The 24186-nt window shown below is 34.5% G+C and overlaps 1 protein-coding gene across 1 annotated transcript in view; it reads right to left on the bottom strand.

The window, feature by feature from the left end:
- Window positions 1–4193: 4193 nt before the first annotated feature.
- NRK (Nik related kinase) overlaps window positions 4194–24186 on the bottom strand; it is a 156893-nt gene continuing 136900 nt past the window's right edge. Inside the window, exons 23-29 of the mRNA XM_043569920.1 lie at window positions 22633–22791; window positions 18544–18648; window positions 16796–16938; window positions 16347–16496; window positions 13310–13469; window positions 9280–9419; window positions 4194–7343 (exon numbers count right to left, since the gene is read on the bottom strand). Coding sequence (XP_043425855.1) covers window positions 7248–7343; window positions 9280–9419; window positions 13310–13469; window positions 16347–16496; window positions 16796–16938; window positions 18544–18648; window positions 22633–22791 — 953 coding nt within the window. The 3' untranslated portion in view covers window positions 4194–7247. The remainder of the gene's footprint in view (window positions 7344–9279; window positions 9420–13309; window positions 13470–16346; window positions 16497–16795; window positions 16939–18543; window positions 18649–22632; window positions 22792–24186) is intronic.

Here is a 24186-nt window from a genome sequence, read left to right as displayed (position 1 = left end):
GGAAACTTTTTATTTCTCCTTCTATTTTGAATGACAGCCTTGCTGGATAAAGAATTCTTGGTTGCATATTTTTCTTATTTAGCACATTGAATATATCCTGCCAGTCCTTTTTGGCATTCCAAGTTTCTGTGGATAGGTCTGCTTTGAACCTGATCTATCTTCCCTTGTGTGTTGAGGACTTTTTTTCCCTTGCTGCTTTCATGATTCTTTCCTTGCCTGAGTATTCTGTGAATTTGACTATGATATGCCTTGTTGATGGTTGGTTTTTGTTGAATCTAATGGGAGTTCTCTGTGCTTCCTGGATTTTGATGTCTGTGTCTTTCTCCAGTTTAGGAAAGTTTTCTGCTATGATTTGTCACATAAACCTTCTACCCTTATTCGTCTCTCTTCAACTTCTGGGAACCCTATGATTCGGATGTTATTCCTTTTTAATGAGTCACTGAGTTCTCTCATTCTTATATTGAGCTCTTTTGCCTTAGTCTCCCTCTTTTATTCTGCTTCATTATTCTCCATGTTTGTCTTCTATATCGCCGATTCACTGCTCTGCTTCATCCATCCTTGCTGCTGTGGCAACCATTCAAGATTGTAGCTCAGTTATAACATTTCTATTTCATCTTGACTAGTTTTTACTTCTTTTATCTCAGAAGAAAGGGATTGTAATCTATTTTCAACCCCAGCTAGTATTCTTATTATCGTGATTCTAAATTCTGGTTCAGACACCTTGCTTGTATCTGTGTTGATTAAGTCCCTGGATGTCATTTGTTCCTGTTCTTTCTTTTGGGGTGAATTCCTTCATTTTGTCATTTTGAAGGAAGAAAATGAATTAATAAAGTAAAAAAAATGAAAATTAAGCAATTAAAACAACACAAAAAAATTTAAAAAAGCATGCTAGATCCTAGGTGTTTTTTGGTCAGGTTGTTGAAAGAAACTTGATAGATTAGAGAAAAAAGGGAAAGAAAAGAAAAGAAAAAAAATGATAAAAAAGGAAAACATTTAAAAAGTTGAAAAAATGAATACAATAAAATAGAATAAAATGAAATGATGGAAGTAAAATAGAATATAAAAATGTACAAAAAAGTAAAAAATATAGTAGAAAAAATTAAAGAAAATCTTTGTAATACAAATGGAAAATAAAAATAGTTTCTCTTTCTGTTTTCAAGAATAAGAAAAGATAGAAAAAAAATGAATAGATGGGCCAGCAAACAGAATCAAATATGATTGAAATTACATCCGGTTTCCCCTAGAATTCAAAGTATGAAGCACTTTACAGTCTATAAACTAAGCAGGAGGGGAGATTTGTGGTGCTCCTTAAAAGTGCAGTTGGCCTAGTTGGGCAGGGCTTAGTGTAACGGCTCTGTTCTCCACTAGGTGGCACTGCTTAGCTTACTGAAGTGGATTGTTGTGGTGCATGTAGGCGTGAATGTGCATGTGCGGAAGGGGTAAAAATGGTGTCACCCAGCTACCTAGTCTGTAGTATCAGAACTCTGTGCTCTCTCCCACTATCATTCAAACACCCTTCTTTTGTCTCTGGTTCCCAAACTCCCCACTTCTACACCATCCATGACCAAGCCTTTAGGCTGCCAGGCAGCACCTCCCTCCTGAGATTCATCTCAGATGAGTCCCACTTCTGAGGGACTGTCCCACTTCTGAGGGACTGTCTTTGACCCATTCTGACCTTCTGGGGGAGGGTCTCGCTGAGCAATGGCCAAGTTCCATCCAGCCTTAAGGAATGTTTGCAAGACCATGAGGCTGCTGGTATCCAGAGACTGTAGCTGGGCACCAGCCCAACCCAGAAAAATTCATGTGACCGTGTAGCAGCAGCATTTCAAGGATTAGGGCAAATCACAACACACATCTGGTACCAGGCTTCACCCTTATCATCTTCACTCCAACACCAGTGCATTTTGCCATTTTCTCATGTCCACTGGGACCTTTGCACTCCTCCCTCCATAAAGGAGACACTCCCACAAACTCTGGCACAGGAAAGAAAGTGGGAAAAGCTGACTCAAACCACTGAAACTTATGGGAAATCTAGTCCACAGTCAGAAAAGTAGAGGACTGGCCAATACCAACAGATTCTGTCCAGTGATGAGCCCAGGCTCGATGGACCTCATGTATTGCTTTTAAAGGTAATTCAGGAGGTGGGGTATGGGTGAAATAGATAAAAGGGGATTAAGAGTATACCCACTGTGATGAACACTGAGTAATGTATAGAATTGTTGAATCACTATATTGTACACATGAAACTAATTTAACAGTGTATCTTAATTATACTACAATAAAAAACAAAAAATCAAAAAAATCCAAAAAAATAAAGGTAAACAAAACTTGAGGAGACACTGCAAATTTTAATTTTATCTTGACTTATTCTTTGTTTCATTTTAGGTTTGTAGGGTAAAATCATTTGAAATTACCCCAAATAGGTCATTACTCTTTGGTCATCTGAATATAGATGGCACTTTGGTGAAACAAATGGATTTGTGAATTTTAATTTTAAACTTTTGCAAATAAAATAGCACTAAGAAAATCAAGGCAAAAAAGGTCAATTTCTCCTTTTCAATTCATGTTTTTATGAATCTTTGTTGTATGCTAAGCACCAAACGAGTCACTTTGACATAAAGGGTGGCAAAGCTATTAGAAAAACTTAATCCCCAACCTGATTTTGCATTCATCTACACAGTATGGTGTGGACTAGCTTCTAAAAATATAAATCCATATAGAATAAGTTTTACTCCCTCAGGAACTACTTTTTTAAATTAGTTGAAATGGTTATGAACAACATAAGACATGGCATGTGACACCGTTTTCTTATTTTTAATGTTTATTTTTTTGAAAGAGAGAGAGAGAGAGAGAGAGAGAGAGAGAGGAGTGGGGGAGGGGCAGTGAGAGAGGGAGACAGAATCTGAAGCAGACTCCAGGCTCTGGGCTGTCAGCACAGAGCCTGGCATGAGGCTCGAACTCACAAACTGTGAGATCACACCTCAGCTGAAGTCAGAAGCTTAACCCACTGAGCCACCCAGGCACCATGACAATGTTTTCTAATACATGTTTGGCCTTTAATTCATTAGCTACCTTCTATTTAATTTTTGGAATTAAACAGTGGCTATACACAATGACTTTATTATCTTCAGAAACTTGAATTCCTTGAGGGCCAAAGGCCCTGTAAATAAAAAGGTGCTATTATATTGGAAGTCATAGTGTTGGAAAATATTCAGTTAATAGAAGTGTGGTATTGGAGTATGTAAACCCACTGCTTTTTTCAAGAATGATAACATTACTAATAGCAACTTCTACTCATGACCTACCCTGTTCCTATGCTTTGGTAAAGGGTTCCTAGGATAATGCCCTCTTTCAGCCTTGGGTCATCCAATTCCAATCTGTGATGGTATTTTTATTCCATGGCTCTGTGCCCCTTAAAATAGTTGAAGTCTGTGGGCTGTAAATATCAAGTTGAATGAGTCAATTTGATCATAGAAGCACTGAGAATTTAGACTGTAAAAGCCTGGATGAGCTTGTCATGTCTAGGTAACCCAACTAATGAACACCTTGCCACACTTGACAAATTAGAACCACACTCAGCCGGCCCTAATGGGAAAGCTTGATAAACTTCTCTCCATAATGTCCCAAGACAATAGGATATTCATGGGGCCAGGTCTCTGATGGTTCTGTGACCTGCTTGAGAGAAGTGCTATTCCTCTTCTGTTCCCAACTGAAGGACTCATCTTCCTTGACAACCTGCTGTAATTACTCCATCTTCCATTTTTGACCATCAGCCTGCACTAAACCCTTTCTTGAATGCTAAGAAATTATAAATATTTTATTCCTTTCTATGGATAAGGTTTCTCCTCTTCTCCACTGGATTTCAGGACACTGGGGTGGGATGGGAATGGGGTCAACATTAAAACTTCCTTGGGTTTTACCCATGCCATGTGATACTGTGTGTCTGTGTAAATTCCCACATATTTGGAGGAAAATTAATTGGTTTCTAATTCCAACCACCAGTATACCCAGAAGAATTTTAGCCATATCATTATAAATTTCCTTGCCCAGAATTCCTAATGGAACAACAAGTAGAACCTCTGACAACTTCCAATCATTGCCTTATTACATAATTTAAAGAAATGAATAGTCCCTGAATGAATCCTAATTCTGAGGCATTAGACAAGCATATTTCAAATAATGATATAATTCAATAATTTTTAAAATGTTTATTTTTAGAGGTTGAACATGGTTCATTGCAGACTTTCTGATGAAACAATTAGCAGTCTCAAAGATTATTTCAATAATTTTTTAAGTTAAAGCACATATCGAATACAAATTGATTTAAATAGGCACATTTAAAAAAATAATTGAAGAGTATTTAAAAGATCCCATTGAGTGCATGTGGCATTATTCCTGGTTTTATGAATACTGTTTCAATTAAATGAGTGCTGGCAGAAAACACAGTGATTATTTTATCTAGAAACTGGTAGCACTGAAAATATTAAAATTATGCATTCTAATGGTTTGCATGTGTGTATGTATATGTGTATGCATGTACGTGTGTGATTTCTGCTTTGCCTATTTTACTATCTAAACGATTATCCTTTCCTACTATTTCCTCTGAGCTCTTCCCTTACTTCAACAGACCTAATCACTCACAGCCTTTCTTGTTAGCCCTCTTCATACATCATTTTTTAGTTTTCAAATATTTCCAACAATGCCTTTTATTTTGGACAAGAGCTTTGGTGAAAAAAACTAAAGTACACTAAAATAAAACTGTATTTTGTCCCAATGCTACTCACAACCTGCTAGAACTTTCATGCTTTCAATCACAGGGCTAGGAGAATTGGCTAGCCAGGATTACCCCACCATTGCTTCTGTAATGAGCTGGGACTGCCAAGTGCTGATCTACAAGGTGAGGTATAGATATAATTTCTTCCATTACTGTGCACAGACTATGAAATTTAATTGCCCCTTCACTTTCTTGTTTCAGCTGGCAAAGGGTATACAAATTCCAGATGGAATAACATCAAAATTTGAGATATTCATTACTTATACACCACTTTAAATATTTTCAATCCTTTCTATTTGGCTATCCAACATTTCAATCTCCCTTTGTGATGTGTGCCAGCTTCCTTTCTTTGTTAACACCTTATCCTTTAAAGTTCAGCTACACGTCTGCAATTTTTCTTGTTTGTTTACTTTGGTACATCTCTGTAGATTCAGTTCACCATGGTCTATGTTTTACTAGAATAACAGCCACAGAGCACAATGGGAGTTGATTTCCTAAACTAGTTTACTGTCTTACTGCCTTAAAAATATGATTTTAAGATGAAACTTATTTCTCTAATCTTAACTTTGAGTAAATATTATGAAGAAAAATGAATTTTTAAAAGACTTGATTCTACACACTACTTAAATGAAATAATTTTCTGAAATGCAAACATAGCAAGCTCCATTTGCTCAGCAATGAGGTACTTGCACAAAGTTCCCCCATGGCCTTTTTGGTGTACAAATTTATAATAATGAAGACTGCTTCTAAGGAAATAATTTGACATAAATGTTTCCTCTTTAAACTACTGAATTTAAAAAGTCATTCGAGTTGTAAACACTCAAGGATAAGCCAGTTTTAGGATCACATTATTGTGTCACAGTAACAGAGATGTGAATCACATTTATTTCTGTAATTCATGGATTCAGGTTCTCCTAAGTTCTCATTTTGAGCTACTACACTCTTGATGTAAGTTGTTAGGAAAATCCAAATCATCATTCTTGTCACCAAGGCACCAAGAAATAATGTGCTATCACGAAATCACACATAGTCAGCTGATTTTGTATTTTGGTTAACCAGGTAGTTTGAAAACTATTATCCCACTAGCACTGTCTTCATACTCTTGAAGCAGAACTAGAGGAATTATACTGAGGTATACTTTGTGGTAGTTCTGTTGCTTATTCTTGCCCCAGAACTAACCATGGTATTGAGGATGGATATGCAGAAATTATGGTTTTCACCAGGTAGCAGTTAACATAGGTGACCAAACACCACCTACCTATGGCGTCTATAACATATTGGGTGATGGACTAACATGATTTTCACTACTCTAAATTTGATGAAAGTTGCATTTTTTTCAAAATGTTTTTTTCTTTTTCTTTTTTTTTACCTAAACATTAAGTCCCTACATGTGGACTTATCATTTTTAGATTAATTTCTTATTTTACAGAAATAGAAATGGGAAAAAAAAAGTATTAGCAGCCAAAGTTTTTTTGTTGTTGCATTTTGTTCTTTTTGTTTAATAACTGAGGGGAACTTCTTATGTAGTTCAATCTAGGATTGGGAAAATATTCCATGTTGTCTGATGGTCCCACTTTTGGCCAGATAAGAATTTTTATAAATCAACCAATCTGTCTTTGGGGGTTAGAATTTGACGCCTATTTTAAAGTATTAAAAAAAAAACTCAACTCATTCTACAGTACATGTGTATAGGAGTTTAGTCCTGTATTCAGGCTTGCAAGTGTATTATTTGGTGGTTTAAACAAACAAACAAACAAACAAACAAACAGCTATTGCACATCTTCAGGGGTTCTGAGGAACATCAAGCATCTAAGACTTTCTTCCTTCTTATCAGGAGAAAACCAGCTGAACATGGTATGAAAAAAACACAACTGGTCTCTGACTGGGGGCTTAACTGTCAAGGAACAGCAAGGAAATGGGTGGCCTTTTCCCCTTTATCACTGTAGTTTTCTCTAGGCATGCAGGTTGTTCAGCCTTAGTCTTGTTTGTAGCATAGTTCTTATTATTTTCATTTAATAATCTAACTTTTGGTTCTTTATATGACTTTGCAAGTTTGCATATAGTTTGTTGCTATTTTTATTTCTTTCTGAAAAACCTCACTCAGGGCCAATTATTTTGAGAGCTACTTGGAATCTAACTCATTACAGGTTTCTTTACTCCATGTAGTAATATCTGAATATAGATACTGTCCAAACTGTACTAAGAGTAATATTTGAGTTCACAGTAACAAAAGTTACAAAGTTTGTGCAAAAGACATTGTACACCATTGGAGTACACAGAGCTTGCTATAGTTAATTTTATATATAAAGCTGCATTTCTCATTAGAACTATTTTGTGCTACATTAAAAGTAAAGTATCTGATTTAATTTTTCCCTAACAATAAAACTGAATGCTCATTTAATCTCAGAAATTTTAAGATGCAGATTTCATACTTATGATGTTTGTAAATGTTGTAATAAATCACTGGAACCTTCTAAACATCATAAATGCTTTGGAGCTCTTCAAGTTTTCCAAGGGTCATGAAATAAACCCGGCTGTGGCGATTGCGCAGGGTAGAGGTAAAAAATAGCTTTAGAAAGAGAGAAAGAGACACCATCAGTAAATATTTTATACATTGTTATCTGATATTTTACAGATACAACTATAATTTCATTTGTTCTTCATCAACCAATTAAAATTATTAAGCCATACATTTTTTTTCAGAACAGGATTTCCTAAAAGAACAAGACTTTAAATTGGTACAGAGTCTAAATTATATATTTAAAAATAATCTTTTACCGTATTCTATATAACTGTACTTCGTATAGTTAAATAAAATTAGGTTTTTGTTGCGGCATTTATCTGCTGATATTCTTGATTTGTTTTGGTTAAGGATTCCCCTTTGCTTAAAAAAAATCTTTTACTCAAGTTGGCTTTACTTTTTCTTTTAATACAAGGAAATGTATTAAACGATGTTGTTTGGCATTGTTAACGGTGTTTAAATGGCTACTGAAACTTTCTATTTTGTGGGATTTTCCATTTCAGTGGAATGGACATGACATCAATACATTGATAGTATGAGTTAAATTAATCAGCCTAGAGAGGAACATGTCTTATGAATATGGTCTGTGCCATACAGAAAATTAAAACAGAACATGAATATAAATAGCAAATGGAGGCCTCCTTGTTAGGACTAAGGCTTTATACATCCACAATGAATATACTTAGAAGAGTTTTGATATTGATGATGGTGATGATGATGGTGATGATGATGATGATAACACTAGCTACCCTTGACTTAACACATTTTATATACAGGCAGTATATGATATGCTTACTATATGCACATTAACACTAATTGTCAAAATTGTTACCAAAGCAGTTTTTGATATTTCCATTTGGGAGATGAAGGAACTAAGGGTCAGGAAGATAAATCAAACTTCCAGGTTCTTATACCTAGTTATGTGGCTGAGCCGGTACTACATGCTAAGACCATCTGACCTCAAACACTGATTCTTCCCATGTATATCCCGTCATATTGCAAACCAGTATTTTTCTTTGATGCACAATGCTTTACCCTGGTTGTTCTAATATTCATTTGAATCCTCTGCAATGTCTTCCAAAGGTGGATGTTTCATAATTTTATTAGGATTATTTTTTCATGCTATTATTTCTCATAATATGTAGAGACTGTAATGATTTTATACAATGCATTTTTTCCATTTAAAGTATCTGAATTGGTTGTTAAAAATGATCACACTACACAAAAATTGACAAATCTTAACTTTATTTTTCTTACCTTTAAAATGGAAATAATACCCACTTGTGAAGATTAAAGTAATGTTGTGAGTATTTAGCACAAACTCTACCACATATTAGGTGTTTGGGAAACATAAATACTTTTTTCTTCTATTATTGAATTATGTTGAAAACTATAAAAGACAGATTTACTCAAGCATTCTGTTTCAAATTATCATTAATACAAATATGAACAGAACTGTGCATCAAAGGCAATAATGGATTTTGCATCACACAAAATAATGGTTAAGTTTTTCTTAGGACATAATTAGGATTTTTACTTTTTTTTTTTTTAATTTTTTTCAACGTTTTTTTATTTATTTTTGGGACAGAGAGAGACAGAGCATGAACGGGCGAGGGGCAGAGAGAGAGGGAGACACAGAATCGGAAACAGGCTCCAGGCTCTGAGCCATCAGCCCAGAGCCCGACGCGGGGCTCGAACTCACGGACCGCGAGATCGTGACCTGGCTGAAGTCGGACGCTTAACCGACTGCGCCACCCAGGCGCCCCAGGATTTTTACTTTTTTAGAAAAAAAATTTTCAAATCAAATTATCATCATTTACCAAATTGATATTACTACTGCAAAATAAAAAACTGTTTTCATCAATAGTTTGCCAACTTGGGAATTATGTCATAAATATATTTATGGACAGAAGGCATTGGATTTCCTTGTTTAATTTTCATTGTGTGCTTTATTTTTGCTGTAACTAGGGGATATAAACAATACCTTGTCACCTCGGGTACACAGAAATCTCAGCTTCTTAATTGACCTGCGCTTCAGTTCACTTTCCAGAACCCTTGATTGCAAAGAGCGGACTTCAATGGCCTTTTGGCCCCATCCTGTGGTTCGCTGTGTACACTCAAAAGCTGCAATAAAAATTTAAAAAGCAGAAAAGCAGTCAACATTTGATTATTAAGAAGCTCATTATTATAGTTCAGGTAAAAATATTCTTTTTTCCCTCCTTCTGCAGTTAGTCATCTGCCCATTATGCTGCTCAGCAGTGGTATTCATGCAAGCTATCTACTGTTACAATTGTGATCAATGTTGAGTAATTAGATCTCAATTAACTTTTGTATTCATATACCCTAATACCACAGAAAAAGCTAAGTGTTAATTCTCTCCTGTTTGTAAAAAGTCAAATCAACTGACAGCCATTTTTTTATCTTACAGTCTAGTTGAGGTATAGCATTCCATAAGGGTTTGTATTTATGCTCAAGTGACATACATAAAAACCTGATTAACTTCAAAATTAAAACTGTTAAAAAATGACTTGCTCAGATAATGACTTTAGCAACTCTAATGGAAGTCAATGAATGACCACATTATAAACAGAACTACACCTAATTTGATACTGTTTAGGCTCAATCTTATTCAGGAGATTTTATTAAGATTTTAACTTTTGGACTCTGTGTCACTTGGTGACAGTAAAGATTATGACAATTGTATGTTGACAGATAATGACTACACTTATCGTGGTGAGCATTGAGTAATGTATAGAATTGTAAAATCACTACGTTGTACACCTGAAACTAATATAACATTGTACGTTAACTGAATTTCAATTAAAAAATTATGAAAATTGCTTAAAGCAGAAAAACCTAATTATGTAACTAGCTATATAGTCATCTGGTGCTGTAAGGTATTTTCTGACACAGGGAGCAGTATTATTGTTAAATGTTTAATATTTACTTTGATTTTATGTACTTTATAGGAAAGCAAATTTCCATAAATAAATCCAATCCTGCACTTAAAATAATATCAAAATTTTATGTCAAGCTGAAATAGTCTAGAGAACACCAAAATAAGGCACCTCCATTCCTATATTAACATGACTAAAATCAGAATTCAGTTCATTAGACTTCCCATTTTCTTATTTTTAAAATATTTTTTTTTAGACAGAGAGAGTACAAGTTCAGAGGAGAGGGGCAGAGGGAGAGAGAGAGAGAAAGAATCTTAAGTAGCTCCATGCTTAGCACTGAGCCTGACATGGGACTCAATTCCACAACTCTGGGATCATGAGCTGAGCTGAAATAAGAGTCAGATGTTCAACTGACTGACCCTCCTAGGCACCCCTCCATTTTATTCTAAGCACAATAAACTCTGAGTTGTTATAATATAGTCTTAAAATTTTTATCATTGTCAAAAGTCCTAGAATACCTTTAAGCCAAAATTTACCTGGCCTATATATGTAAAAATTAAATATGCATAAAAGGACACATGAAAAAATTATTAAACTTGATTAAAGTGACTTTCTATAGGCACAGTGTGAGGCATTTAGAATTCCTCAACTAAAACCTACTAAGCATTTATTATCTCTTGCCTCCTTTCCATTATAATTCAAAGTATTTTTGTGTATGAAGTTGACTACAAAATTGTAATTAAATTATAATTGCACTTTTTTGTGCAATTATATTTTATAGTTGTATTTTTATTCAGACAAATGGCTCTCCTGGAAGAAGACTTAAGTCTAGTTTCAGACTAGAATTAAAATCACTCCAGATACAAAGTAATTGAGGGGAATCCATGACCTGATTGATGGAAACAAGTAATAGATGTAGTCTACCCAGATCTGAATTTTTTCACCTATATGAATACTTTATTAAAATTGTTATTTTTCGGGGCGCCTGGGTGGCGCAGTCGGTTAAGCGTCCGACTTCAGCCAGGTCACGATCTCGCGGTCCGTGAGTTCGAGCCCCGCGTCGGGCTCTGGGCTGATGGCTCAGAGCCTGGAGCCTGTTTCCGATTCTGTGTCTCCCTCTCTCTCTGCCCCTCGCCCGTTCATGCTCTGTCTCTCTCTCTGTCCCAAAAATAAATAAACGTTAAAAAAAAAATTAAAAAAAAAAAAATAAAATTGTTATTTTTGTCAACAACCACACAGAGCAAACAATTCTAAATTTAACACACAGGGTACTTTCTGAGTCCAAGCACACAGTTCATATGGAATTATACAATTTTCACCTTAATTCTGAAAAACACTAATTTGCCATTTAACCTAGCTACTGAGCTAGCTTGCTTATGAAATGGGATCCAATGATTTGGAGTGGGTATGTTTAGTGATACTTGCTGTGAATGCTAAGCCTCTATTTATTTGTTTGAAAATACAAATCAATGATCTTATTATTGAAAATATTTATTATATCTCAAGGTAATGTAAATTTTAGATTGGGGAAATCTGGATCTAGGTTAGTTTTAAATAACAAAGCAGTTGTTTTTAGACAGAAGGAGAAATTGATTTCCTTAATATCAGTGTTATACTGTAGTCTTTAGTATATTCTCAAAATACCCCTAATACACAAACCAAAATATCACATTCTTATAGTGCCATACTTTATTTTACATGGAGAGATACATTTTTCAAATTCTTGCAACTTAAAATAGCTTTTTGTTTTACATCAGAAGTTGTCCTGCCTAAGGACAAGAGCTTATGAGATGACATTTTAAGACCCTTTGATTCCTATGATTGTCCAGTGGCATAAATATAGGGGTTTGCCCAGTTTCCCATTTCAGCTTAATTTCCTTATTTCAATTTCTGATTAACATATTGATTGCAAATGTACCATTGTAAAGGTTAGAACAAGATTCATTTTTCAGTTTCTTTTGTCCCAGGTCTGTCAATTATAAGCATCTACCTCTGTCGCTGAAAATGGTTTTAAACCCTTTGGGAGTTCTTACCTATTTGAAGAAATTGGAAGAGGTTTTCAGGACAATGCTTAACACTGTGTGCAAAAAGAAAGGATTCTGCAAATGCAATGCAAAGTGCCATCATCCCATAATGAAAAAAAGTCCATTAAAAAGCAGTTCTTTCAAACTGGTCCTTAAAGCCACATGGGAATCACACTTAACCATTTCATAAAGATTTCAGAAGCTTCCAACTCTTTAACAGACAAATTACCCTACTCTCTCTCTCTCCCTCCTTCCCTCCCTCCCTTTACTTCTCCTTCCCCCTTCCCCTTTATTTGCTTCATTAATCTCCTCTTCCTTTCAGAATCATTTACCCTCCATCAAATCTTCCTATTCTCCCTAATACTTTCCTGTTCATATGCATTCTGTTTCTTATCTACAATCACCTTTGTAGTCACCAAACCTCAGAAACATACACAAGAGTCTCAAGTTATTCATATTTTGCAGATGAGCAGTCCTGCATTGGTCAAGAAGAAAACAATGTTCTGGCCTGATGAAGATGAAGTCAGTTTTCTTTATGTTGCCACCTGGATAGTACCTAATAGGCATTCCAGCTAGTCATATTTATCTCTTACATAAATGAAGGACGATGAAATCTTAGTGATAACCAACATGTCACATATTTAGTTTGTATTTGATTCTTCACAGGATTATCATTCTCTAAACAGATAACTATTTACTATATGAAATAGAGATATTCTGCTCTTCTTTTATGATTATTTGGCAGTCTCCTAAGATAAAGGTAACCCCCTAACATCAGTGTGAGGGAATGAAGCATTTCCAACATCTGCATAAAATCTGCAACCAAAGGGAATTAAAATAAAATTATGGATTATTGTGGAAAGGAATTCCTTTCTTATTTTAATTTTATGATTATTGCACATGAACAACTGAAGCAGTTGAAATTAGACTCTTTGTAGTAGCCTTGTGAATTCATTAAGCATATGGCAAACACACACAACTTAGTGAGTATGCAGTATCCTAAATTAACCCTATATGCCTTGAGGAAATGTGATATTTCAGAAAACAGAAGTTTCTATAGGATCATATGAAAAAGAAAAAATTTTGTACATACCTACTGAAGATGGTATGTTTTTCCACACCTCAAGAATCTTCTTGAAGAGTTGTTCATTTGCTTCCATAGAAAGGGCTTCAGCATTGAAGGTGAGCATCATGCCAATTCCCAAGGAATCAGGTAAAATGATGATATTCTGTGGTATAATGATTTCCAGGGGCTGGAATTATGTTTCATAAAGATTTATATGTCCAACATTTTATCACTACTACTTTAATTGAAGCAGCTTGACTGAGCAATAAAGATCAAAAAGGGGTTTGAAGTGCAGGGAGGAAAAGAAACTTCTATTTTAATATTAAACAGCATGCTATCTAACATTTTAATATTAAACACCATGCTCTCTTTGAAAAGAGCCTTTTCCATGTCATAAAGACATCACTGTTTAAATAGTGTACTTTAGAAAACTTTGTTTGAAAAAAAGCAGAGAGATATTTCCAACACAGGAAAAATTGTTGAAATTTAACAAAGTGTGTATAATGATAAAAGAAACGTTACTTGTTACAGAGTTGGACTACAGATTCATTTCAGCACACTAATGAATACTTTAGTGATGAATATGTGAACCAACTAACAAATACACAATCACTGGTTATCTACACAATTAATTTACATCAGAAATAGAAATTTAGCTTTAAAAAAAGCTTGAGCTTGAAATGTTTACAAGGGCAACTTTATAATATTCATCACTGCTTGAAATAAAACAGCCATTCTCCCTTCACAAAAATGTAGAATTTCTTATCTAAATTATATAATCATAAAATATCTTCAATACACAATTCAAACATGAGAGATGTATCAGGTGACATAATATGAAATATTAAGCAATATCTAAGAATTCGTTAATTTTATGATGTGAAAACAATGTGATCAATTTTAAACTACATAAATTGCCACATTAGTAGTATTTCTCTGAGAAATGAACAATTACATTCCTTTATTATTTCTCTAAATTAGCAAGTTACAAGAAAATAAGGTCAGAAACTATACTTGCCAAACCCAGCGCACTCAGGCCAAGTGCTTGAGGCCATGTCTCAGCAACAACAATCCTTAAAACTAAAATGGGGATCCAGAGGCGAAAAGCAAATTTAATGCGTTCCCTGGGCACTTGCATGAGCAATTGAATCAGAAAAGAGATGAAGGAAGAGAGAAAAAGAAATTTCAAGGAAGAAAGTTGTCTAAAAACATCTGTTTAGAATAGAGGTGGACTGCTGTAAACCCAGAAAGCCTCAGAGGTAATTCCCTTGCTTCTCAGAAGATTCCTGCAGTAACCAGATATTCTTTAGCACACATGGCTCCCTTGTAGCATTACAGGTTTTGTACTTTGGAGCTCTTGGAAAAATTGCATTTTTAGTGCATTCTGTTTCAGAAGACACTCCCCTCCATTTTATTAGAGTCCTTACTGTTTTAATGGGTCAAGACACTAGGGCATTTAGCTAAAAATACTATTTTTTGAATATACTTAAGGTATCATAATTAGGTCATAAAATAATTTTTTAAAAACTGATCTCTCATTCTTGTTTCTACAATAATGAACTGATTGTTTCAAAAGGAAATAATTCTCCTTGCTTGGTAATCAAGTAGAACACAGTGCAATCTTCCTGAATGATGTTTCAAATAAGTATAAACTTGGACCAATATTGCAATGTTTAATATGGCACTGGCTTCAAAATGAAGGCTATCTGCCATGTCATAAAAAAAGATTCAGGAAGCTATGGAAGACATTCCAACTGACAAGTACTATAATACTTACATTAATATTAATCTGAACTCATATCTAAGTGACTTTGGCTGGGCTTGGTTCAATACTTTCTACATTATAAACAGGGTGGTTTCTATATACTCATAGGTGACAACTGAGTGATCAGCTAATTAGATTGTTAATATGACCAACATGTTTTTTTAAATGTCTCCACTAGTGATCTGACAATTGCTCTATGAAATTTTTCAGAGATGTATGAGACAATTCTGAAAGCTATGTAAAATATCATATTACTACAGTGACTTAAAAGTACAAACAGGTTTTCTCCTGGACTTTTATATAATGCTAAACTGCTAAAATTTTAGTTGTCAACAAACTGGGGAATTAAAAAAGGGTGAAGCAGAGATTTCTTGTTTCAGCCCTTTTTAAAAAAGACATAATTTTCAATAAAGCAAACATCACTGCTACCATCAAATTTGAGACACTCAGAATCATATTTTGTATGGTGCATGTGTGGGGGGGTATTATGTTCGAACTCTATAAATTATGTGTATGGTATTTTTACAATTATCCATATTTTAGATATTTCCCCATAGTCTCATTACTTATAATTATTTAAGAGTTAAGAGTTGAAGTACATTATCTTTTAAACTGCTGAATTCTTTGATCAGAAATTCTAACTATAATTGATACTATATAAGAGAACACTATGATAATTTGCTATATGCCACAGTTAAAGCACTAGGATTTGGATAATGAAAGAGGGTACATATAATAATGTTGCAATACTGCTGTATTTTTAAAGAATCTGTTTAAAAATGTATTATGGAGTACAGAAGGACTAAAAGCAAAGATTGCAAACTCATACATCTACTAGGGCTAGTTATTATAAATACATAAAGGTGGATGGATAGGCAATGATTGTATATATATTCCATCTAAAAGGGGGCAGCCATAAAAAAATAAAAATAATAATAAAAGGGGCCAGAGAGGAATAATTTCCAGTTGATAATGGCCAGATAGTAATGAGAGCCAGATGTTATAAGACCTTTTGGTTTATCAATGGAAGTCCAGATTTTTAAGTGTAAACTCTATTCATTTAAAAACAAACAAAAACACTGTGCAAGACAAAATATATCTGAAGAATAAACAGACTCAGCTGTGTGGCTAAGAAGCCATTAGTGATTTCTGTTTATCCATTACTACTTTCTGGTACTCTATACTTATCTTTTAGGTTTCAGATCCAGTATAGATATTCATAATCATATTTTTAAATCTTTAAGAGTTTTGACTGTTAGAAAAACTCAAATTGTGGTGTACAATTTCTAGGGATCTTACGTTATTTGGCAGAGTCACATCAGACATAACCTCAGATTCTGCATCAATGATGTGATATCCATCTGCTGAGCTGAAGAAAATCTTTAGTCTTTTTTCAGAACCAATAGCCAGGTCAACTGTCACTGGCTTATGACCAACTGTTGGAAACACCTGTAGATATAAAACCAAATATGGCTGAAAGGCCAAAAATGACACTCTGACTAAGGTAAATGTTCCCATGCTCTTGTTTAACATGTTTATAAAATCCTGGTTGATTTCTAAAATTATATAATACATTTAGAGACCTATGTATTATCAATTTTTCTTAGGTCTGTTACTATAACAAGAACATAATTATATTGAGGTTTTAAATTTTGAGTTTTCCTTCAGAGGCCAAATCTCCAATGATTATAAGAACCTTGTATGGCCTGCACTCTTTTCACTCTTTTTTCTGTCTTTAAATTCCTTGCCTTGAGTTTCAGCAGATGAAGGAGCTCATCTGGTCTCTTAAACCGGTTCGCTGGATCAGCTGCCTGTATTTTTGCCAGTATTCGTATATAGGCTTCATAGGACATGTAGTCTCCTTCGGAGTCTGCTGATTGATCAGTGCATACTTGGTAGGGAATGAAAAAGGCCAGACATGTTAACCTACCATAGAATGGATGTACTCTAGGCTCCTATGATTCCTAATCCAAGGAAACAAAAAGCCAAACAGGATTCATTGCCAAGTTCAGGTCACAGGAGAAGACTGGGCATCACAGGATTCACCATACTGTAGTCATGAGGTGAGATTCAAGAACTAGAGGGAGGACTTTGACCAGAAACTGTATATCAGGCTAGACAGACTGTTGGTACTTATCTTCTTTGTTTTCCAGCTCCATATCAGGCAGCTCTGACCAATCAGCAGACAGCCAAGAACAAACCCATATCCAAATACTGACAGCTGATCCAAGGCCCAATTTAGGGAGATCAGATCAGACCTGCCAGGGCAGACACAGACTGTCTAATATAGTAGTCTGTGCTATTTACAAAAGAACATACTTATTATTCAAATAGACATTAAGAGGAAGTTATAGAAATTAGCCCATCTTATTGCATACATGTGATGTTTTGGCCTCGAAAATATACCATGTAAACAGATCCTGACCTTAGATACAAAATTATTTAATAAATACCTTGTTGGAGTCTATCATGATGTGTCCTTAATCAGTGCTTTGTAAAAACTTGTGCATGGACCAACTAGTTCAAAGTCACCTGAAACATTTGCTAAAAATACAGATTCCCAGGCCCTACTCCAGACCTACTAATTCAGCCTGGGGTTGGGTCTGAGATCTAAACTTTTAACAAATGTTGCAGATGATTCTGATGTTCACTCCAGATTAGGAGTTATTGGGGCTGTATATAATGCTCCAAGTTCATTAATCAGTCCTCACTGCTACAGAATAAGCACAAAATAATCCTATTTCACAGAATTCTGGAGTATTATTAAAAACTAATAAACATAAAGAGTCCCCAGTTTATGAGATGTGATTAAAAAATCATTAGTGACTTAGTTGTTTGGGACACCAACTGGTTACCTTAAGAGACTGATCCATAGAAGTTCAGTTAAACCATAATAAGGGTGGAAATATTACTGGTAATCCAAATAAGCCTAACCACCATTCCTTGCAATAGTTCTGGAGAGAAATGTGTTTAGAGTTCCAGCTTGGATGAGATATAGACCCACCCTTTTCTCACCACCCCCATCCTTGTAGCCCTGGTAATTAGAGCAAAGGCTTTCTCTTCCCTCATTCCTCTTTCAGTGGGGCTCTCCCCTCTACCATTGCCACACCTTTCCTCACCTTCCCTCTGCTCTTCACCCCCCACTAAGAGAGAACAGGGAATTTCTCAGCTTCAAGTCATTGGGGTGGCACCCAAAGCCTGTGTTTGGGGCTCTAGAAGAAAAAGTCTTCATGTTGACTACAGGAATTGGGAGAGAGGAGCTGGTAGGGTAGTCTTCTAAGGGGAGGGGTCAGGGATTTCTCTCATACTCTCCCTTGCTGTGTGGCACCTGTGAATTATCTAAAAAAGGGTTAAATGATAATTATTCACATGGTATAGTCAAATTACATTAACTGTAGAAGAATGGTATATATTTCTGCCAGTATATTTCAAAATATTGTTGTGTTTACAATTTCTCAAAAGAAAAACCATATGATCTAAAGAAAATGGAGACCACTTACTTTAATAGCAGTACTTTCATCGAAGGACTTTGGTGCCCATGCATAAAGGTGAATTGATGACTTCAAAGCAATTGCAATATATGTTGTTTCTTCATGTTGGACTACAATGATAAAACACAAAGAAGTAACAATGCCACAGAGTTTACAAGAACACTCAGGTATTTTTATTGGTCATTAAGAATGTTATAACCACAATATAAGCACAGATTATATATATTAGAAAAGCTTTTTAGTTACAATTTGATGCCCCCCAAAAGGTGACAAAACTAACTATATAGTTTTATAAAGTATATGCATTAGACTTTAAGAGTACTCTAAATTGTACACTGAAAACTACAGAACATTGCTGAAAGAAATTAAAGGAGACCTAAATAAACGGAAAGACTTTTTGTTCATGGATGGGTAGACTTAACATTCTTAAAGGGCAATACATGGATGGACCTAGAAGATATTCTGCTAAGTGAAATAAGTCAGACTGAGAAAGACAAAGACTGTATGACTTCACTCATATGTGGAATCTAAAAAAAAACAAGGAATAAACAAACAAAAATCAGAATCAGACCTATAAATACAGACAACAAACTGATGGTTGCCAGAGGGAAGGCAGTCAGGGGATGGGCAAAGTTGGTGTAGGGGAGTGGGGGATAAAGGCCTCCAGTTAGGGAATGAATAAGTCATGGAAATAAAAGGCAAAACATAGGGAACATAGTCAACGATATTGTAATAACATTGTATGGTGACAGATGGTAGCTACATTTGTGGTGAACACAGCATCACATACAGAGAAGTTGAAGCAATATGTTGTACACCTGAAACTAATTTGATATTATATTGTCAACTATATTCAAAAAAATCCAGCTGAGCCTTGTTCAACTCACAGACTTATCAGAAATAATAAATTACTGTTGTTTTAAGTCACTAAATAAATAAATAATAAAAATGTAAATATTTTAAAAAGTGGACAGTACTATCTAAAGTGATCTATGGACTAAATTTAATTGCTACTAAAATATCAATAGTCTCTTTTGCAGAAATGGAAATGCTGATCCTAAAATTCATGGTATTAGAAGAGTCCTTGAATAGCCAGAACAATCTTGCAAAAGGAAAACAAAGTTGAATGACTCATACTTCACAATTTCAAAACTTACTACAAGCTACAGTAATCAGAACAGTGTAGTACTGAGATAGGCATAGGCATATAGATCAACAGAGTAGAATTTGGAGTCTATAACTAAACCCATATATCTATGGTCAATGGTGTCCTATCCATTCAATTGGGAAAGAATATTCTCTTCAACAAATGCTACCAGGACAACTGAATATCCACATACAAAAGAAGAAGTTGGACCCATTACCTCACACCATATGCAAAAATTAATTCAGAAGGGATCAACGACCTAAATGTAAGAGCTAAAACTATAAAACTCTGAGTAGTAAATATTGGAATAAATCTTCATGGAAATGGATTTTTATATTTGACACCAAAAGCATAAGAAACAAAAGAAAAAAATAGATAAATTGAGTTTTATCCAAATTAAAATTTGGGGGCATCAAAAAAACACTATCAAGAAAGTGAAAAGATAACCTATGAAATGGGATAAAATATTTGAAATTCATATATCTGATAAGGGCCTAGGATCCAGAATATATAAAGAATGCTTACAACTCAACAACAATAAGTAAATAAATAAATAAATACATACATACATGACAACATTAGTTATCAGGGGAACACAAATCAAAACTACAATGAGATACCACTTCACTTGGATGGCTAGAATCAAAAGACAGACATCTACAAGTGTTGGTAAAGATGAAGAAAAAATGGAGCCTCCATACTTATGGCAATGTAAAATGGTGGAGCCACTTTGAAAAACAGTCTGGCAGTACCATCCAAGAGAATATAAAACATGCATTCCCATGTACAGACACATGTATGACAGGTTAATACATTTCGTGTATTAATCCACATTAATTTGTAAAGAGTATAAATGTATAAATAATGGATGTGCAAAAATAATATGAACAAAAGGTATATCTATACAATGCAACACTATTCAGTAATAAAAATAATAAATATTGATACAAGTTATACAGGCTACAGCATGCATGAACCTTGAAAACATTATACTACGTGACAGAAGCCTGTCACAAAAGACTATATAATATATGATTCCATTTAAATAGATTGTTCAGAAAAGAAAAAGTTATAGCAGAAGAAAGTAGATCAGTGATTATTTAGGACTCTGAGGAGAATAAGGTTAATGTAAGAGAGATGGAATGTGGAGTGATTGCTAATGTCTATGGGGGTTATTTTGAGATAATGAAAATGGTCAAAAAACTCTACAAGCATACTAAAAACCATTGATTGTACACTTATAAATGGGTAAATTTTATGGTATGTAAATTATTTCAATACAGCTGCTTTAAAAAAAGAGAAATGAATAAAAAATATATGCTTTCTTTCAGACCTTCTAATTCTTATGGAATATGTTGTCCTACTTCCTAGATTTATATTTTGTGTTAAAACCCTTTTTCCTTGTTTAGAACATTGTTTCTGTCCTTTCTAGTCAGACTTCATCAGAGACAAAATATAAGGCTTCTCCCCCCTTCTCTTATTCATACCTGCCCCCCCCCCTCTTGGTCTTGCTCTCACTCTCGCTCTCTCTCTCTCTGACTCTGGTTGTTACTTTTTCTTTTCGACACCCGAGTAGGCTAAAGAAGCATGATTAATATACCCCCAACAAGCAAAGAAATTCTCTGTTAAGCAAACACTTCCTATAATTTTAGTATATGGCAGTAATTGGTGTCAGTCCATTATTTTATGGATCTTGAAAGGCTATGAAAATGCCATGCAAATATGAGTACATGGCTGTCCTCCTATATTCACATGTCAATAAGACAAAGGCTTTTAGTTGTTATGGGAGGGTTGTAATGGGTTCAGCCAGGAAAAAAACGCCTTAACTAATCCATCTACTCACCAAGAACACAGATTTGCAAGATGTTCTTGTAATTGATTATTGTAAACTCTCTCTTGTTGAACTAAAAAATTTACAAGTTAATAGGAGGCAGTTCTGCTATACAAACCCTTTGTTTAACATCTTGGGATCTCTTTCACCTTTGGCTACTAAATACATACAATATGATTTGGAGGAGAGTAGTGATACATAAAACTAGAAAAAAGTTATTTAATGCCTAGTTTGTCTGGGTACTCATTTCTCCCTTTAATGGTGTATGTGTACTTATATAAACACATATGGAAAACTATTCTGGAAAAGCCTCTTTATATACAGAACAGAAATGGTCACTCAGGATAGCAACACCCTGTTAAAATATCATGTAATTCCAGTTACCTTTTATCTATGTCACTAGTTCTGTCTGAAGGGGTAATTAATGAAAAGGAAAGGAAGAAAACAAAGGCTGAGAGGAGATTTGCTTCAGAAATAGAACAGAATGGGATATTATAACTGTCTAATTGTTGACAGATGAGAGCAGGATTCTGAGACCCTGGAGTTGTTACCTCATTTTGCAGTGGATAGTTGTAAAGAGATAGGACAAATGAAAACAATCTAACAGAAAAATATTTAGCAATTATATTCATGAATATTGACAGTGGAAGCAAGAACCAGCAGACCACAGAGGAATTTTCTTTTCTACTCATTGCAAAGTTTCCTAGTCAGTATTAAGATAAATTTTCCAATTAAAAAAGTGGAATTATTATGCGATTCTATTTTATTGCTTTTCCAAAGAAAGATAATATCATATGAATCTCCATACAGGTATCGCAGATCCATTAAAAACATTCATTTTTAAAATTTTTTAATGTTTATTTTGAGAGAGAGAGACAGAGCATGAGTGGAGGGGGTGCAGAGAGAGAGGGAGATACAAAATCCAAAGTAGGCTCCAGGCTCTGAGATTTCAGCAAAGAGCCCAACACAGAGCTCAAACCCACGAACCGTGAGATCATGACCTGAGACAAAGTTGGATGCCCAACCAACTGAGCAACCCAGGCACCCCCAATGTACTTTACTAAATGAAGGAAAACAAACTTTATATAGCTATAGTAAACATGAAAAGAGACTTACGGACACTGAAGTGTTCACAACCTGTCAGTTTATCAATAGCTTTGCAGGCTTCTTCTGTCTTTAGCATCTCCTCTTGTCTTCTTTTACTATCAGGATCATCATTCAAAATCTTGTTCCTCAACCAGGTCAAATGATACACCCTAAGTCTGTTCTTATGGCCTGATAGATAAGAAACAGTATTTCAATTCTGTCTATTTTTTCTTAAATTATAAAGAGAAAATAATAACAGTATTTTGTCCTTTTAACAAAATCTTCTCATTAAAGTAAAAAGCACTTTTAGAAAAACTACACTATATTAGATTCTTCCCGTCAGGATTTATAAATATGATAGAAAAGTCTTTCTTAGTCTCTCACTTCCAAGAGATAGTCAAAATGTCTACCAGCTACCTATCTGCCTATCTGAAGAAATGTAAAATACATCTTTGGGACAGATTAAGACTGCCATGGTGCAGGCAATAGAATTACCATCCATGTTTTGGCTTTTATCTAAGTCATGATCTTTCTGGGATTCAGAGACCCAGAAGCTGTTCCTGGTAGTATGTATGCATGAGAGGGATGTCTGATATATTCACTGTTAGGCATTCGGGGCTAGTGGGAAGGGTCTTTTTGTGCTCCTTCTTTCCAGCATACTTAGAAAATAATTAAAGTTTTATCATGTTTTTCTCAATCCAGTTTATCTTTAATGCTAATTTTCTAATTGTAAATCCCAGCAAATTCTTACAATTCCTTCAGGAAAAAAAGACCATTAAATTACACATTTATTTGTATACATAGTGACTTCATATTCATTTTTATAGTTTATTTTTATAAGATTTCTAGGCCCAACAATAGGATTCTTCCTTGCGATTAATCTTACATATGTTTTTGCATGACATTTTTTAAAGCAGCATTAGAATTCAGACATCTACGTCTATTTCAATTCTACTCTTAAGAGGTAGAATAAATTTGTACTCTAAATAATTAGGTATCTTTCTACACTGATGTTCTCAGTATTATTTGATGCAAAAATAATCTACATTTGAGAGAAACTTAAGCATTAAAAAGAGCACATTTTGGTTAGAGAAAGTTGGATAAAAAATAAATAAATCGGTTTTCCAGATGTGCAGTCTCTTGGCCACCCAGATGTTTTCAAAATCTAAATGTTGTATCTGTGTACCTCAAGCAATTATAAATTAATGAAAATGAAACATGATCAAAAAATCATGAAGCTTTAGCATATCTAGAGAGGATTTGCCCCCAACCAAAACCTAAAGCATGAGTTAATAATTTTTAGGAAAATAAATAATCATTAATTAATGTGCCACATAGCTACTAGGTACAGACAGGAAGTATGCAAACACATAAATAGCTGTAATTAGCTTCATTTTATTCTACAAACTATTTTTTTAACTTTTCCTATCCTTTTGTCAATCATCTTTTGCCTGCAGTTGGCGTTAATACTAGTGCTTTTCTAATACTGAGTACTGTTTAGTAGTGACAATTATTATTAACATCTGTTTACTTGCTCTCTCATATTCAGAGATTCAGGCTCTGACTGACCAAAATTAAGAAGTT

Source organism: Prionailurus bengalensis, chromosome X (genome assembly GCF_016509475.1).
Source record: "Prionailurus bengalensis isolate Pbe53 chromosome X, Fcat_Pben_1.1_paternal_pri, whole genome shotgun sequence".
In the NCBI taxonomy this organism is placed as follows: domain Eukaryota; kingdom Metazoa; phylum Chordata; class Mammalia; order Carnivora; family Felidae; genus Prionailurus; species Prionailurus bengalensis.
This window is presented reverse-complemented; position numbering and strand designations above follow the sequence as displayed.